We start from the raw sequence: 18,183 nt of genomic DNA, 5'->3' as shown, positions 1-18,183 counted from the left end.
AACACTCCTCCCTTTCTTCCCACACAGTTTCCCTTCACTTGTTTTTTGCTGACCTCAGTCTATCAGGTGTCTTTCTGGTTTTTTTTTTCTAGCTCATAAGTGAGTGCTCTGTAGTAAACATCTATTTTATGTAATTGTCTTTATTTACATGGAACCCTTTAATGATGCATTTATGTTAAATGGTATATGTTGTATGCAAAATCTAAAATTTTTGTAATCAGGACCTAGTTGCTTAATCTTTTACAAGATACTCTATTATTTTACTGTGTACAGTTTCAAATTATGTTCTCAAAACAGGTAAGTAGTAGGGATAAAAGTATTTATATTTTCCAGATTTATATCACAAAACGTATTTTGTGGTTTAGGCATTGAAAAAAAAGAATATATAGATATCTATCAATGCTTTCTGACACTCATAGGTATCTGTAGAAGAGGTAACAATGGTATTTAAAAACATGACTTAGGAAAAAGAAATCAAAACTATGACTGGATAGAAACCTTCTATGTCATGAAGGGCCCAAAAAAATCTCAGTGTTTGATTAATTCATTCAACGTTATGCTTTGTGTGTATGTGTGTGTCTGTGTGTGTGTGACTTTTTTCAGGAAGAGAAGTTTAGAAGTCTTCTGATGAGTGGTCTATGTTTGGTGACAGGCTGAAAGCTCAAGATGCCATGAAAAAAAAAGTAACATGTCAGGGAGCTGGATATCACATTGCCTGCTGCTGTTACAGACTGCTTTTTTTTTTTTTCCATTTTTTTTATTCTTTTTTATGTTGGTTTGTCATTTTTTTGTTTTGTTTTTTTTTTTTTTTGAGGTTGTATGCAGCTAATCTACCTGCAAAGGTGGCGTTTTTTAATGACTCCTTAGAAGTGGGATTGAATTAGTGACCTTTTATTTTGCTTTGAATAGAATCACAGATTCACAGAATATGTTGAGTTGGAAGGGACCCACAAGGATCATCGAGTTCAACCCCCATTTCTGCACAGGATCATCTCCAGAGTCACAACATGTGCCTGAGAGTATTGTCCAAATGCTTCTTGAACTCAGACAGGCTTGGTGCTGTGACCATGTCCCTGGGGAGCCTGTTCCAGTGCTCAACCACCCTCTGTGTGAAGAATCTTTTTCTAATATCCAGCTTAAACCACCCCTGACACAACCAGTTCTGTCACTGGTCACCAGAGAGAAGAGATCAGTGCCTGTCCCTCCTCTTCCCCTCACAAGGAAGTTAGAGATTGCAATGGCGTCTCTCTTCAGTCTCCTCCAGACTGAACAGACCAAGTGACCTCAGCTGCTCCTCATATGGCTTCCCGTCAAAGCCCTTCACTATCTTCATTGCCCTCCTTCAAGGACAACTCTCTTAGTAGTGGCTTAGTGATGAGTTTTGTCATCCAGTGTTGGAAACATAGACTGCAAGTTGCTTCCTTTGCTTCAAAAAGCTTTGTTTAAAAGTGCCCGGTAACACAAGCCATGAGAAAGCACAATTCTCATCTGGTGTCTTGCCAAGCGTAACAGACTGATCCTTTAAGATGTTGTATGGAAAGAAGAAAAGAGTTTTTGATTGTGCCAGAGTAGTTGCCCACCATGGTGTAACTGCTCTCAGGCAGCTGATGGCTGCATCATCCCAGAGCAATGAGAGCCAGTGGCTCCCTAGGGAATGAGATGAGAGGAGCCAAGAGGAGTACCACATCTTCCCCTCCCATGTGCAGCACTGCCCAAGTATTTATCAGCAAAGACCTGTCACTAGCAGGCTCTGCTGCCTTAATAACACAGAGGGAATCTATTGGCAAGAAAACATGGAGAAGGGGTCAGACTAATTAGAGACAAAACTAAACTTCCCGGGATAGCAAATGTCTTGGGCTGTTGGGACTAGCTATGTCAAAGGTTGCTGGGCTTAGGTATTCGGTGAGAAATAAAGGAGACATAACTGAATCATTTCCAGAGAGTTCCTGTCTCAGAGGGCTCAGTTGTTGTAGAAACCCTTCTAGTTTGGAATCTGTCCCCTATCTGCTGCAATGGGAAGGCAGGGTTGGGCACTGCCTAGCATTTCTTACAGGCAATTCACACGTTTCAAGTGTCAGCTGCAGTGAGGAAAGAATTTTTTGGCAGTTAATTTGCTTCTGTATGCATTTGTGCACTGGCAGATAATGTGCTATTTGCGAAGCTGGTTTATTGATGGCATAGATAGCTTGCATGACCAAGGGGGGAGGAAACAGGTCTGAAAACACAGCCTTGAGGTGATACAAAAGCCTTAAATGCTACCTCTCTCCCACCTAAACTTTCTTTTTACTGCCTCTGCATGGTGACAGATACTTCAGGGGTAAATGAGTATTTTCAGAACTCAGCATCTAGCCAAAAAGTATTTCAGGCTACATTGTAAAATCTGAAAACATCTACCATGTTATTTACATTGACTTCCCTGCAACAAATACTAACTTCAGTTATTGTCAGCATTTTGACTAGCTAATAAGTAGTATTCTCCAGAGAGGTTTTTATTACTTTTTAATCAACATTTATTAAGCAAAAGTTTATCCAGCTTCTCAGAGAACATTAAACTTTTTTTAACTCTTATATAGTGTGTAATCAATCATCTACTTTCTATCCCTTTATGTTTCCTTTGATATATATTATTTATATTGCTTTTTTATTGAATTCTATTGGGTTCTCTTTTTTTTTCTCTCTCTGGTGACTTCAGATTAGTAACCCCTAAGGTTTACCTGAAATAATAATTTATATGAAGTATGTGAAAGAAAATATAGTTGCAGCATGATGTGGGGACACATATGCATCTCTGTATTTTCTTTTCATATTTCAAATACTGGTTTTACTATGGTTGCTTGATTTGCATTTAATTATATGTTCTAGAGAAACAGATGCTGTCCTGAAATATCTAAAGGAACAGTGTGGTGCAAAGAAATTAGGGATCATTGTTTTTTGCTGGGGTGGTGTTTCTGTACATCACCTGATGATGCCACACTGGGAATTAAAGGCTGGTGTATCTCTCTATGGTAAGTAAATACAAGAAGGTAAACGTGCACATGCATGTTGTGTAGCTTAAGTACTTGATCTAACATTATTTCTTCAAATGAGACTGTTAGCTGATGAAGAGAGAGATTTTCATCAGAGCTGGAAGGATATTATGCAAAGAAAATAGCAGTGAGGATATTCGTTCCTATTTTCAGAATGGGTCATAGCAGCCATGTCTTTATTTTAGATCTGGACAGACATACATGTTGTTCTTTGGTCACCTTCCCGATTTAGCTTCCTTTTTCCTGTTTACTACTCCTCTGCGTGCTGCAGAGCTAGAACTTCACCCAGTAACAGAGTGTAATCAAAGATTCTGATGATCTACCCAGTCTCCTGAACCCTACATTTTTCATTTTTGCTGAAAGATATGACTTCATTCCCCTTCACTGAGTATGCTAATAACCATAATTTTTGATTTCTGCATGTTTAAATTTCCATTCTGAATTGGGAGTAAAAATTCAGCCTCATAATAATGTTTGAAGATCAAAAAAACAAGCAGGAAAACAGAGCTAGACATAGAAGGGCTAAGAATGAAATCTAGATTATTTTTTTTCTTAAGTCTCTTTCTTTTGTAAAAGTATGGCTACTAAACTCAAGTTAAAAAGTTTTATCAAAATCCCACTGCTGTTTTACAGTAATCTGCTCAGGGAGTTTTGTTGTATGACAGCTTTCTATTGGTCCTAGCAACATATAAACCATGTAGGATACAACAAACCACATCCGTAGGTGTTTTTAAGAGGCTTTTTTTCAGTTATAGTGTATCTAGCATTGTCATAGATTTCACATATAGGAAATACTGCTGTTCTGTCCATATCTCTGCAGACTGTAAGACCTGCCCTTATATTGTAACAAATTGTCTAGAACATTACCGCAAAAGTTGGTGACATGTTTTAATACACTTTGAAATATCCTCCAGTTCCTTGAGATTTACCTTAATGTTTGAAATAAGTTAGACTAATGGTAAATTAATCTGTTTGTGTATTATGGCCACTGTTTGTCTAAGTTCCACATAAATCACAAGTTGAAAATTTAGGGACACAAATACATTGTTTGGCAAAGCTCATTTTGAGAAATGAGGATTTTTTGACTCGTACCCTAGTGGCAGATATTTAACAGGTGATGTAATGGGTCATATCTTGTTTCAAAATTTGTAGCTAAGGTTATTCAGATGGTATACTACTTTCTCAGATTACCTGTGGCTCTGTGAAACTCTATAGACACTTTCCTGGTCAGATTAGGAATTGAAATGTACAATGCGATCTGCAGACAAGGCATTTAATGTGGGGCTTCCAACCATGGCTACTGCCTAAAGGAGAAATGTTGCATAGCTTTGCATAATTATATCTTGTTACCTACTTTTCCCAGCAATGATATGAGACAAAATCCTCTGTGTTGCATCAGCTCAAGATTGTATCCACCTCAGCACCCAGCCTCCACTTGTGGCCAGCAGTGACTATGCAGGAAATATCCTCTGTTGTGAAACATCCTGGCAACCTGCCCTTCAGGGGATTCCTGAGCTGGATATTCCCACTGGAGGATTGTGTCCAATGACCACTGGTGGACCAAACCTCTGAGGATTTGCCAGTCCCTCTTTAAACTTGCTTGATCTGCTGCTCTCTAGCGTATCTTGTGATGGTGACTTACACTGCTTAATTTTGCCTCATGGACTGAAAGGCTTCTGATTGTTAGTTTGAAATCAGGTGCCTCCTGTCTTCACCAGGTGCTGGTACCTCTAAAGTTATAAGAAAACCAAAAATGATTGTACGTCTCTTTTTACCTTATCAGTGCTACTGATGAAGACTGTATGGAATTTATTGGGGAGAAAATGTAATTTAGGGAAGTCTTAATTTTACTAGTGACAGTCTCTCAAATTAAATATACTGTCAGAGAAATATATATAGTGGTGTGTCTCATGCAAAAATAGTCAACAGTATTAATGAACCTTATCTCTCTTCATTGGATTTTAATTTTGTTTGCTTTTTCCCCACATGTGTTTTCCTCCTTTACATGCTGCTAATATCCTCTCCCCCCCCCCCCCCGCCATCTTTCCCATGGGGAGGTCTTCAGGGAATTCTGGTCTGCAACTGCTGATTAACTGTTGTTTTTCATATGATACCATCTAATGTAATATATTAATACAGCTGTTATCTGGGTGATACAGCTGTCATAACACATCTTTTCCAGGAGAAGAATGTAGAGGTCTAGAAGTTTATGGTACCTTAATTATCCCAGTGTCTAACCTTGATAACTCCACATTATTGATGTTCCATGAGCATTAGAAGGTAAGCTAACGTGCTAGAGGAAAATCAGGACATCTATTTAGAGAAGAGCAGTCATTCATAAATGTTGGAACAGCATGGGTGCTGTAACACTAACACCGTGACTAAGCAAAAAAACCCAACCAAAACCAAACCAAACTGAGATGCAGCATTTGTTTAAAGTGAAAGGGCAGCTGTGAGCTACTACAAGTACAACCAAATCTTCTTGATAAAACCGTAAGTCACTAAGTAAAAGCTGGACATATGAGATCCAAAAAAGGCATATGTTTACAGTATGAAGTGCAGCCAGCCAACTGCTTGTCCAGAGATCATGGAGGTGTTGAATTAAGATTTGACTTTCAAGTGAAAAAACAGCATGGATTGCCTATAAAGGAACATGAAACAACAGGAAAACAAATTAAAAGAAGTTTAATTTCTAAAGTTTAATGTTAATATTAAGGTAAAGGGTAATAGTCGTATGTATAAAGAATTATTTCTAGAGTCACATGACTAAGAAAGTGGAAATGTGCTTAAACAGCTCTAGTGGAGAGAAGGTTCTGCAAGCATTGCTGTAATTTTTCTTTTCTAGGAATGATGCAAATTCCCAGTTTTTGTCTCATTTATTTGTCTACTGTTCTTTAGAGTTGCTATGGAGTATCTAAGCAACATGTGTCCTATAATCTGTAGTACATAAGTGGGAAAAGCCAAAAACCCAAACCAAAACCATTTAGTTTTGAGCCTTATGACTTTGCTCTGTAATTCTTGGGTAGGTTTTTTTTCATTTGTTTGACTTCTTTTTAGGGATTGCAAACAAAGAGCGCTAGAAAAGTTATTTAGAATACGAGAAAACAGCTTCTATATGAAGACAAAATTGTAAGACAGAAGTGTAGTGGACTAATGTACATTTAGTCTACTTTTTAGACATGTCTCTGAGGGAACAGTGAGTTTTGGATTGCTAATATATTTAGTTAAAGCTCTTTAAGGAATAATTCTAATAATCCCATAAAAAGAAAATCAGAAGAATGTGGGGGATACAGTCAGAGACTTTAATTCAAAAAGAAAAAAATAATGTATAAAATGTCCTTTGATAGGATAAGAGTGTATCAGTATTTTAAACACATTGTACAGCAGTCCACAAAGCTGTTACTTTCTTACATGCTGCTTAATTCACTCTGAAAATAGTAAATATTTTTCCTGTGCTATATAACCTTTGAAATGGTGTCTCTACTTTGCTCACCTTGCTGATGACTTTAAATATGTCTTTTACCCAAGTATGAATAGTCTAAAGAACTGATAATGCCAATGTAATGTTTAAAAGTGATAATTCCCCAACCTTTAAAAGCAAAGAAACACCCTTAAAAAACAAACAGACAAAAAACCAAATCAAACCAACCCCCCAAAAAATGTAAACACGGTTTTTTTCTAGATGGATTGCTCGGCTAAGTCAAGCTTAATACCATTTTGTGTAAGTGAAAAAGAAGGCTTGGTACGCAGCTTCAGCAGCGCTCCTCGCGGCAGCGCACCCCGCCTACACTCGCGGTGAAAACGACGTTAAAAAGGGTGGACTTGGTCACCGCGCGAGACACCAAGAGAAAGGCTTATGTAACCCTGACTTAAAGAAACAGGATCTTTGCACTCACCCTTTGGTTTTGTGCGTTAGGGCTTTCTTTTGGAATCCCATTCATCCACGCTGAGCTCCGGCATCTTGCGTCTAACTGTCTCGCACACTTGCTGTGCTGCAGGTATGTGTGGAGTTTGTCTTGTTTCTGTTTTGTTTTGTTTTGTTTTGTTTTGTTTTTTTAAGCTTTCACTGCTTTTTCTTCTGAGAAATGTAGAACAAGTGCGTACTGAGATCTGACTCAGCATGTTTGGGGGATTTTCATTTTATCTGCGTGCTTTTTTAAGGAGTGCGAGCTCATTTAAATGCAACTGGAGGCTACTTTTTTCTTTCTTTTTTTTTTTTTTTTGTTTTGTTTTGGTTTTTGGTTGGTTTTTTTTAGATGATGATTCAGAAATCTCTTATTTTCCCTCCAGAGGTGGGGAAGACCTCTCAGCAGGAAGACTCAGGAGAGTGTGTTGAAAATGAAAGTGCCACACAGCAATATGTTTACACTTTTGTGGTTGTAGATTCAAGTCTCTGAAAACTAGTTATTGTTTGGTCTTCAAATAAATGCTTAAGTGAAATCTCACAGGATCTGCAATCTAGCTCTGGTAATATTGTTTGGGATATTCTGAATTTTAAAGTCTGCAAGTTCAGAAGATCCTGGTCTCTGGAAATCTGTGCAATTCTTCTGACTGCCAGACTGTTTGTTTGTTTGTTTTCCTAAAACTGTCCCTTTAATACCACAACTATTTAAGTCCCACTCCTCCAGGAATGGTTCAGTAATCTGCTTTTTCCTGTTTCTCTCTGTGAGTACATTTGGCACAGTCAAGTTTGAACATCTTTGTTTCTGCACTAACAAGGTTTTCTTTGGTAGTACAAACAATTTATCTGTAGAGAGTTTACCTAAAGCTTTACCTAAATTCTCTCCATGTTCTTTAATAATTTGGAGATGCTCTGTGCATATTCAATGAAGTTATTCAGGTAAGTTCACTCGCTTTGTTAACCTAAGGTTGATGGCATGAAATCATTAACTTGAGTCCAAGGAGCTACATACATCTGTGTTAGATTCAGCTGGCACTTTTTGACCTTTGTGAATTGTTTATTTTCATTTAAGCAATAGTTTGAAAAAAATTAACCATACCATTCTGTTACCTGTTTGATAAAAACTTTGGCTCCACTTAAGGATTTTTCTTCCCTATCTTGGAGTTTGAATGTGTTCTTTATTTAATATTAAATAAATACGATATTATACTCTGACTTTTGCTGGTATATTTTTCTTGGCACCTCTCCTGTGTATCCTTTTTCAGAAGTCTGCAACATCTGAGGCTAAAGCTATTTAGAAAAAGGATTTATTGACATTGAAAAAGTCAACTATGGAATATTTTAACTCTCTGGAGGAAAATATTTAGTCTGAGTGTAATTATATCTTCCTACACAGAAACTGGGGTTTTTTTTGCTTCAAAATGCTAAGTCTTGTATTAAGCCTTTGCAGAGTATACTAAAGAAAGTTATACATTCCTGACAGGAAATACACGTGATGAAGAGTGAAAGAACTGTGAAAAGGACTTTTTTCACTAAGTAAATAATTCGTGATGGTTGCCTGACTGCTTGCTCATAACATTATTTTTATCACATTACTTACTGTAGGGCATGGAACTCCTAGTTATGTACCTGGTCCCTCCTGAAGAGTTCATAAGTAACTCTAACAAGGTTCTTATCTATAAAAAACACTCCAGTGGGTTTATTGACTAATACTGCATTTTAGATCAAACAGTATTGAGCATCTTCAGTATATTACTGTAATGATTAAAAAATTGAACAGTTTATGATACCACTGTCTTTTGAACTTTTTCGATGTGGTATGCTTTGGTGTTCACAACTGAATATTTTTTGTTCTTTAGTATCACACATGGCTAATGAATCAAGGCCCTGTCCATGTGATATTGGAGACAGGTTTGACTATGGAGGCCGCGGGCAGGAGGTACAAGTTGAGCACATCAAGGCATATGTTTGCAAACCATCTGCCAGCACAGACAAAGCAGTGATTGTGATTCATGATGTATTTGGATGGCAACTCCCAAACACCAGATACATAGCTGATATGCTAACAACTAATGGATACATGTAAGAAATACTACTGTTTTCAAAGTGTCTTTTTAATAAGAAAGTTTGTTGAGCCACTATTTTCTGTTTTCATATAAACCCACAAACACTAATAATTTCATAGACTTTCCCTACACCTTTCTCTAGCAACTTTCCCATTAAAACAGTGGAAAAAAATCTAAGAGTTCAGTAGTCCTACCATAATAAGTTAGTAGGTAAGCACATAAGACAGAGATAAATGTTATTCTGCATCTTCCATTTTCCATGAACCTGAAATGGCCTATTTCCTCCCTCTTGATGTAGCCTCTGTGTAACTTTGTTGTTATGGTAAAACTGCAAAGAAGCTGAAGGTCTTTCAGTGTGGGTAAAGTGTACCAGCTCATGCCAAAGAAAGAAACAAGTTCTCAAATATTTGAAAAACATATTTGGTATCTACTTTCCTATATTACTGGGTTGGCGTTCCTTCTAGCCCAAATGTACATGCCATGTATGTGGTTGGGGTTTTTTAAAATTTGGTAGGAAAACACTAAGGATTTTCAGTTACAGTTAGCTATTTATCAAATTAATGAATGAATTTTAACAAGGCAAAATGCATCTGCAAATTATACTGTCTCCTTATTAGATGTAGGAAAATATTGAGAGCTGCTAGTATAATACTTTCATGTAGATTAAGTACTATGTGTATTCAACAAAATTAATTTGTTTTGTAGTACACATGGACTTTGCTTTAATCCTTTCTCATTATTATTTCGTGGGCATAAAATATTTTCATTTTTCTTACAGAGCCATCTGCCCAGATTTTTTTGTGGGACAAGAAGCTTGGAAACCTTCTAATGACTGGGGGACTTTTGAGGAATGGCTGAAAACCCGAAATGCCGGCAAAATAGACAAGTACAACTGTTGTTCCTTGTCCAGCGAGTGGACATCCTTATTTCATAGGGATTTTTGCCTCAGTAAAGATGCAGCATTAGATCCTAGGTTATTAGTGGGTCAAATATAGTTGGATGTCCACAAATAGAAATTTCATATAGCTCACAGGATAAGCTCATTGTTATGTGATGGGTGCTTTTTGGAGAAAAGTAGAAGTTTGAACAAGAATAAAAGCATCCACTGTTTACCTGTGCAGAGAGTAGAAGTGAAATGAGTGACTAAAATGAAAAGAACCAGCAAAGGCTAGAAAATGCAGCTCACTCCTTTCTCTTCAGTTTGATTCAGTTCCTGCAGGTAGGCATAACTTCCACAGATTTTAGATTGAGTGCAAGTGCAGTCACTGAACACTACGTAACTAGGGAACAGCTAGTTCAAAGCATACTAATTTCCCGCTCTTCTATATTTTCCCCATTTTTATCTGACACATAGCTTGATTGCATAATGTTTCTGGTGATTTAGAAGCAATAATTTTAAATTTGCTTCCACAATTTTATAAACTATTTGTCTTCCTGGTTGGAGACAGTTTAATTATAGGTCACATTTGCCATAACGAGATGCTCTTGACTGGCTGTGTGTCTCAAACTTTTATTTGTGTTAGCCTATACGACAACTATTGCTATTTATGAAATTAATTGGACTGCTGTTTATAAAATCACCCTATGTCCTAGTAACAGTGATGTAGAAAGACTGACTTTCTCCTTTGTCTTCTCCCCTGGAGTTACTCCTGTATTTTAGAAATGAATAATAGTAAAGTAGTGTTGTGGGTTGGCCCCTGCCAGCAGCCAAGCACCTGTAATGCCATTCACTCAGTCCCCCAAGAGGAACAGGGGAGAGAATAGGAGAAACAAAGTAAGAAAACTCATGGGTTGAGATAAAGACAATTTGATAAGTAAGGGAAAGAGAAAAACCAGGAGTGATGCAAAGGCAGTTGCTCCCTCCTAGAAGCAGACTGATGCCCATCCAGTCTCTGAGAAGCAGCCACCATGGAGGCCAGGGGAACAGAGCTAGAGCCTTAATTCACTTTCGTTTGCATGTCTCAGAGAAGTTGATGTCGTCCTCAAGTATCTAAGGGACCAATGTGGTGCAAAGAAGATTGGTGTCATTGGGTTTTGCTGGGGTGGAGCAGCTGTGCAACATCTGATGCTGAAAAATCCTCATTTAAAGACAGGGGTGTCCCTCTATGGTAAGCCTGAAATACTTATTACACTCTGAGCAGATATGACCAGTGCAGGAACTAGTTCTGTAGGGCTATTACTGTAACAAAATTCAATGTGACATCTAGTGGATGGAAGAAAGTGATTTTGTTATACAAAAGCAAATTGCTTTGTTATATCAAGCAAATTGATTTAGCACACTAACATTTTTTCACTTAATCATAACCAGCAAGATCTATGTATTTGAGTGGCATGACCAGGATCCCTTCTGTGCAATATAGCATACAAGAGACACCAAATGCTAAGGCTTCACTGTGGCTGAGGTTCCTCTTGACTGGCAATGACAAAAGGGTTTCTGGGCACCTAATCTCAGGAATGAAAAGAGTAGCCAGGCTGATAGGTGTCTAGTTTTACTTAACTTAAATTCAAATATATTTGATCAGTCAAAAATACAGTGTCAATTTGCTATGAATTCATATCAGGATATGTACACTGAAGTCCTAACCATGTATCTGGAATGCTGAATATTTACAATTATCTTAAAAATGGCCTTCCCATTAGAAGGGAGCAGCTAGAGGTGAGCAGCTCCTACGTGTCCATCTTTCACAGAACCCTGTCTCTGATAGTGGTCAGAAGCAGTTGCCCAAAGAAAACCACAAAAATGGGGCAAGTGTAACATTTTGTCCCTGATTTTTCACACAGAACTGGTCTTTTTATCTTTAATAACATCCCAAACATTCCAAAACAAAAGGGATTTTTAAACAAAGTGTATTTAATTCCATTACAAAGCAGTTGTAACTGATCAAAATGTCTTGTAGTTTTATTGTACAGATTTGGTAGTGTTTTAGCCACTTTAAGTAGGATGACTCATTGTATATGCTTCTCTTTCTTCCCTAGGAGTTATCAGGCGCTTTGATGACAAATCTAATTTGCTGCATCCTACATTCTTCATTTTTGGTGAAAAGGATGACATCATCCCATTGGAGCAGGTGAGTTTCCCATCACAGATATTTGTCTTTTTTATGCCTTTCATGCTTGTTTTGTAACTTGGTATTTAATGAGGAGAAAGCAGAAACCTAATTTGCACTTTTCTTCCCCTTTCACTAACTCTTACAGTACATCTACACAAATTTATATAATTTATCCCCAAATCAAAAAGTTTTAAAGTGTCACTAAACATGTTTTTTGCTTCTGTTCGAAAATATGGATGATTGTCGTCAGTTCTTAGGAAAAGAGCAAGAATCCAAAGGAAGCCTTCTGTCAAGTTTAAGATAGCAGACCCTCTTTAGTGATACTGATGGTCCCTAAAATCAGCAGAAAGTTCCCACCTGTATAACTGGAATCACTGGTTGCAGGAGAATTAAAAAATCCTGTGACTAGACTTTTCCTTTCCCCACTGTCCTGCAGAGCTTCTCCTTTCTGATACTCTGTCAACAGCCTTTCTCTGGAGTGTGGGTGGAGAATGACTGGAGAAAGATGATTATCTACCAAGGGGATCAAAGAGGAACGTATGCTTTTATTGAGTGGTGTTGGCTTTAATTTTCCTACCAACAGTGCCAGCTGCTTTGAACTACTGATTTTGTATCTATGCCTCTCCTCCCTCAATTTTAAATTAATTCAAACTCTTACCCCAGTTTTCTTTTTTTTGTGTGAGGCCTATCAGTAATAACTTGTACAGTGATCACTACATGCTAACCTTCTTATGAGCTCAGCAATAGGTGTTTTTGCCTTTACAGGTATTATTACAGCAACCCATATTCTTTTTTTACATTTTATACAGTCATATGCTGTTATTTTACTGGAGAAAAGAGCCTAGTTCAACAAAGCAAGTGTAGAAACAGAAATGCATTTAAGTACAAAATTAGTAGAATAGGAAATAGTGGCAAGGACACACCGTGTCTGTCTTCCAGAAAAGTAATAAAACCAGGACAATTTGAGGACTGTAAGTATAGAATGTGTTAACTTTGTACTCAGTCAACATGGAACATTCTGTGTTACAGGTCACCTCACTGGAGCAGAAGCTTAAACAAAACTGTAAAGTTGATTATGAAGTTAAAATTTACCCTGGACAGACACATGGGTTTGTGCATCGCAAAAGAGAAGATATCAATCCTCAAGATAAACCTTATATTGAGGAAGGAAGAAAGGATATGATCAACTGGCTGAATAAATATCTTTAGCTTAAATTAATGCCCATAAACAAAATCAATTCTTCTAGAAAATCAGAACATTATACAGACTGTATTGCTTAAAATGTTCTTACAAACATAAAAGCTTTTTATAAAACTCTTCTTCAGTAATACTACTTATTTGCACTTACCTTCTAAGTAGAGGCTTAGAAATGGCTTTTCAAATGTTGAAAGCTATAAATGTAAGAAATATTTTGAAAATTAATCTTACATATCTTAAAATTATTAGAATCTCATGTGGCATATTCTATGGCATCTGAAAGTTTCATTTTTTTAATATCAATGTCAACATGATTAAAAGTCATTGAACGTCTGCCCATGCTTGAGAAATTCTCTCCTTAAGCTGTGTTTAATGTTGTTTAGCTGTGACATTTTCAGCTCCAGGATTTTCAGCTTTTAGGTAAATATGTTCTGTGTTGGAAGGCTGGGACATTTTCTTGGAAACAAGATATCCTTTTCAGAATTCATAAAAAGTAAGTTAGAAAAAGGAAGGGGAAGGGCAATGGGAAGAAATGTATGTGAACTGAAAGGGAGCTGCAAAAAGTTAGGAACCATGACTAAAGTGAAGAGACTAGAAGAACACGAAGGACCAGAGAAGAAGGAGAATAGGACACAAAGAGACTATGAAGAGCAGGAAAATTCAAAAGAAAAAGAAGAACAAAGAAGGAATAGGAGACTACTATCACACATACCCAGAGCATAGGAGGAAGATATGAGTGAAGACTTCCAACCTCCTTCCACTTCCAGACTGGTCTAGTGGGGGGAGTGTTCACAACTCTTCAGAACCCTCCTTCTCCTTGGGCAGGAGTTTCTTGTTGGCTGCCACCTTGTTATTATCTACTCCATGGCTGTGAACTGACTTCTGAATAATCTGTTTTCATATCTTTCAGGCATTATGAGTAGCCTAAAAGCACTACCAGTGCCTTCTTTCCACTGTGTTGTGGTTTAACCCCAGCCAGCAACTAAGCACCATACAGCTGCTCACTCACTCCCCCACCAGTGGGATGGGGAAGAGAATTCAAAGGGCAAAAGTGAGAATACCTGTGGGTTGAGACAGTTTAACAGATAAAGCAAAAGCCACAAGCAAAGCAAAACAAGGAAGTTACTGTTTTCCATGGGCAGACAGGTGTTAGCCACCTCTAGGAAAACAGAGCTCCATCATGTGTGATTGTTACTTGGGAAGAAAAATACCGTAAATCAGAATATCTGTCCTTCTTCCTTCTTCCCCCCTCTTTATATGCTGAGCGTGATGTCATATGATATGGAATATCATTCTGAATATCATTCTGACCAGAATGATATTCCAGGTCACCTGACCTGGCTGTGTCTCCTCCCAGTTTTCCATTTTCCCAGCCCTCTTGCCAGCGTGGCAGTATAAGTAGCAAAAAAGGCCTTGGTGCTGTGCAAGAACTGCTCAGCAATAACAAAAACATCTCTATATTAATATCACTGTGTTCAACATAAATCCAAAACATAGTTCCGTACTAGCCACTCTAAAGAAAATTAACTATACCTCAGCCAAAACCAGCACACATGGAAAAACTGGCCTCTGTGTTGATCCTCCTCTATTCCCTGGGGGCATCACATCTGCCTGTGCAGACGGAGACCTCATGGATCACAGAGATGCTTAAACTCCCCAAGGTAAATTTCAAACCTGCCCACATCTAGTTATTCTATTTTAATTTTTCTTCCCCCCATACACCTGTCCTTTTATTTCCACTGTGAAACTAATTTCATGCAGAATATAGTCAACTACTGTAAAGTTTGAACCAAACAGCTCTGGACACTTCAGTCTTTACTAGGCTTTTTGGTATTAGTTCTCCTTCCTCCTAATAACCAACACCTTTCTTTTGCTCTTCTTTCATTTTTTGATGCATTTACAAATAGTTTTACAGTTACTAGTTCTGTGTTACTTGATAGCAGTAAGCTACTTTGCTCCATTAGCCTTTCTACAGAGTTTCTTTTCTCTCATCCTCAGATGTATGCCTATGTTTCCCTCCTTTGTTTGCTTCCTGTTTGATTCTAAAACACCTATGAACATCTGGATGCAGCTACAATGGCCTCTTGCTATGTTCTTTGCCCTTCCTCCACATTAAGACTGCCTGACATTTAATAACATGTCTTTCACCTCACTGCTGTCCTCCACTCCTTTCTCCTTTCCCTCCTTTCTCCCTCACAATATTTTTGTCAGGAGCCTCAGCACAAGCTGAGTGTCTGATGCTGCTCCTTCCTTTTTTTTCAGGAAGGTGCATCACATCATTTCACGATCAGTTTAATGCAAATCCTGTCATCTCTCATGGTTTTAGGCAGCTATCCTACCTTCTGAACCTCATTCAGAGTTGAATCTAAACCAACCTGGATGGCAAAATAACCTCTTCACCTACATAAATCCTTTCTGTGTCATCAGGTTTCTCTCTATTGTGATTTAAGTGTGTATCTGGGTTGATACGGCACAGCCCATCCCCAGTGACTAGGGGAACATTCCTGTGTTTCAGGTCCTTTGGACCTTCCCAGTGTGATTCCCAATAATCATGTGGCGAGGTCTTGCCTGCATCTGTGATGCTGGGGGAGTAGATGTGGCTAAAATATTGTATTGAACTTGGCCCAATTTCCCGTCAGTGAAATAGATAGGAGCCCAGGGAGCCCTCAGCTTTCATAGAATGTTGCACTTCAAGGTACAGACTCTTAATTGTTTCCACTGCCCTGTAATATTTTTCTTTTTGCAGTTGCTGCTGCCAGCCATGCCTAGCAGCTCTCTCATGAAGACACATTCCCTCTTGCTCCTTCATAGCTGAGGGCACACGCTAGGCCAGCCATAAGTAGTCTGTGGTGGGGCTGCATCTGCCTGTGTGTCTGAACTCCACAGTGTATCTGCTTTGGAGTGTCCCACCAGCTGTGTCCCACCTCAGCTCTCAAATCCCCAGTAGTGCTTCAGCCATCCCTCCATCTCGAACCCCTTCTTCACATCACTCCTTCCACTTGCTCCTGCAATGCACCATGGATGTCCCATGAGAAAATAGCTCTTTCTACACTACACTCAGTTGATATTGAAGAAAACCTATCATTTAAAAAGATTTCATGCAGACCTCTGAGGTAAAAGTGCAAAATCTTCCCTTGTTCCTTGGGTCATGCCCTTGGTCAGTGATTAGTGCTCTTCTCTGGTTTGGGCACTGCACATAGTGTTTCTATGGTGTTTCCACCAATCTTCTTGCTGATTGATTTCAGGAGAGATGAGCCTGTTCTTAGTGGGTCCAGCCAGTTCAGAGAAAGCCTCTTCAGGTCTGCAGGACATTTTGCCGTGAGTCATGCTGGTAGAAATTGTCCCTCCACATGGGAGGTGAAAGTTTCACGATGCTCTCCCTGATCCTTCCCTTGTGCTGCATCTCTGCAGATTCCCAGTGACCTATAGACAGAGGGAAGGATCAGACAGTGACTTCCATGCTTCCTGCCAGTCCTGACACGGTTCATTACTCGGCCTTTAGTAGAGAAGCAGTTTCACACGGGAGAACTGCAGACATCTCCATTCACTGGTGCAGGCACATCTGATGTATGTGCCTGTGCAGCTCTGGGGGAATGGAAAGATAACAAGGCACAAATCTTTCCAGAAGAAAGCACTGTGGGTATGTGGTTCAGAAAATCTGTAAAGTGTAAATTCAGCTCCCAGCTGTGGATTCATGCCAAATTTATCAGGGTTGCTATGAGAAGAGAGAAAGATGATGAAATTGAACTCTCTACAACTATTGTCTCACATAGATTTCAAATAAAAGAGCCTTGGTTTCTCATAAGGTAGTATCTTGGTTGGCAAACCTTTCCAGCTTAGTTTTTTTTTGTGAACAAACAGATGTATCAGAGATAGGGCTAAATTTGCCAAATTTCTACTGAGACAAGGGAAGACTGAAACTCAGGAATATTTTGTCAAAATTCATTTCCTTGGAGAATTCAGAATCACTTTCTGTGACAGGTATTGCATTTCATTATATATTTGGTTTTGTAGAAAAAACAATTGGGGTACATTAGGAAGAACATTGCCAGTAGGTCGAGGGAGGTGATCCTGCTCCACTACATCCCAAGTGACACCGCATCTGGAGTGCTGTGTCCAGTTCTGGGCTCCTCAGTACAAGAGAGACATGGAGCTCCTGAAGCAGGTCCAGGGAAAGGCAACAAAGATGATTAAGGAGTGGGAGATCTCTGTTATGAGGAAAGGCTGAGGATCTGGGCCTTTTCAGGCTTGAGAGGACATGACTGAGAGGGGACCTTATCAATGTCTATAAATATCTGAGGAGAGGGTGCCAAGAGGATGGAACCAGGCTCTTCTCTCTGGTGCCAAGCAATAGGACAAGAAGCAATGGGCAGAAACTGATGCATAGAACAGGTTGCCCAGAGAGGCTGTGGAGTCTCCCCCATTGGAGATATTCAAGAACTGTCTGGACGCAATCCTGTGCTGTGTGCTCTAGGATGACCCTCCTTGAGCAGGTAGGTTGGATCAGATTACCCACCACCATCCATTCCAACCTTACTCATTCTGTGATTCTGTGATTTTGCGATTCTGTGAAATATAGTATCTAAGACAGAAAACTCAGAATTTTGCAAGTGTTAACATTTACTTTGCTCTGGGGATATGGGAAGCTGAGACCCTATTTGGGGCAATCATATAGTATGTGGACGAAATGGAAGGGAGAATCTGGAAGAGCCCTAATGCCACCTTTTGTAGACTGGGTTGGATTTTGGTCACTGAGAAAGTGTTACACTTTGGAAGGCTTGTGGCCTGCATGCAAGGAATCCTTGATGCCTGAGTGAAGAAGATTGTATGGACTAAAGAGAAAGAGGTGTCCCAGAAGAAAATCTCAGGCTCTGGAAATAGAACAATGGAACATGGTGGAGGTTAGAGTCTTGAAGAACAAGAGCATATATGACTGAAGGGA

General features: G+C 38.9%; 1 protein-coding gene and 1 long non-coding RNA gene across 2 annotated transcripts; one reads left to right on the top strand and one right to left on the bottom strand.

Moving 5' to 3' along the window:
• Positions 1 to 5,442: 5,442 nt before the first annotated feature.
• Positions 5,443 to 6,601, bottom strand: LOC116791847. The gene is made up of 2 exons (XR_004358888.1): positions 6,520 to 6,601; positions 5,443 to 5,667 (listed from the first exon to the last, which is right to left on the bottom strand). It is a non-coding gene; the product is annotated as an uncharacterized LOC116791847 (long non-coding RNA).
• Positions 6,602 to 6,823: 222 nt separating this feature from the next.
• CMBL (carboxymethylenebutenolidase homolog) lies at positions 6,824 to 13,576 on the top strand. The gene is made up of 6 exons (XM_032698236.1): positions 6,824 to 7,024; positions 8,787 to 9,009; positions 9,772 to 9,879; positions 10,959 to 11,101; positions 11,970 to 12,061; positions 13,073 to 13,576. The coding sequence occupies exons 2-6, from the start codon at positions 8,795 to 8,797 to the stop codon at positions 13,250 to 13,252; spliced, it is 738 nt and encodes a 245-aa protein (XP_032554127.1). The 5' UTR covers positions 6,824 to 7,024; positions 8,787 to 8,794; the 3' UTR covers positions 13,253 to 13,576.
• Positions 13,577 to 18,183: the final 4,607 nt, after the last annotated feature.

This window comes from Chiroxiphia lanceolata, chromosome 1, assembly GCF_009829145.1.
Source record: "Chiroxiphia lanceolata isolate bChiLan1 chromosome 1, bChiLan1.pri, whole genome shotgun sequence".
Lineage (NCBI taxonomy): Eukaryota > Metazoa > Chordata > Aves > Passeriformes > Pipridae > Chiroxiphia > Chiroxiphia lanceolata.
Note: the sequence above shows the minus strand (reverse complement) of the source record. Positions and strands in the feature narration are given on the sequence as shown.

What these genes read in the sequence shown, in the direction of transcription:
- CMBL (XM_032698236.1), top strand. Translation starts at nt 8,795, where the DNA reads ATGGCTAATGAATCAAGGCCCTGTCCATGTGATATTGGAGACAGGTTT. An exon ending in GACAGGGGTGTCCCTCTATG is followed by an intron (nt 11,102 to 11,969) that starts GTAAGCCTGAAA and finishes TTTCTTCCCTAG; the next exon opens with GAGTTATCAGGCGCTTTGAT. An exon ending in ACATCATCCCATTGGAGCAG is followed by an intron (nt 12,062 to 13,072) that starts GTGAGTTTCCCA and finishes TCTGTGTTACAG; the next exon opens with GTCACCTCACTGGAGCAGAA.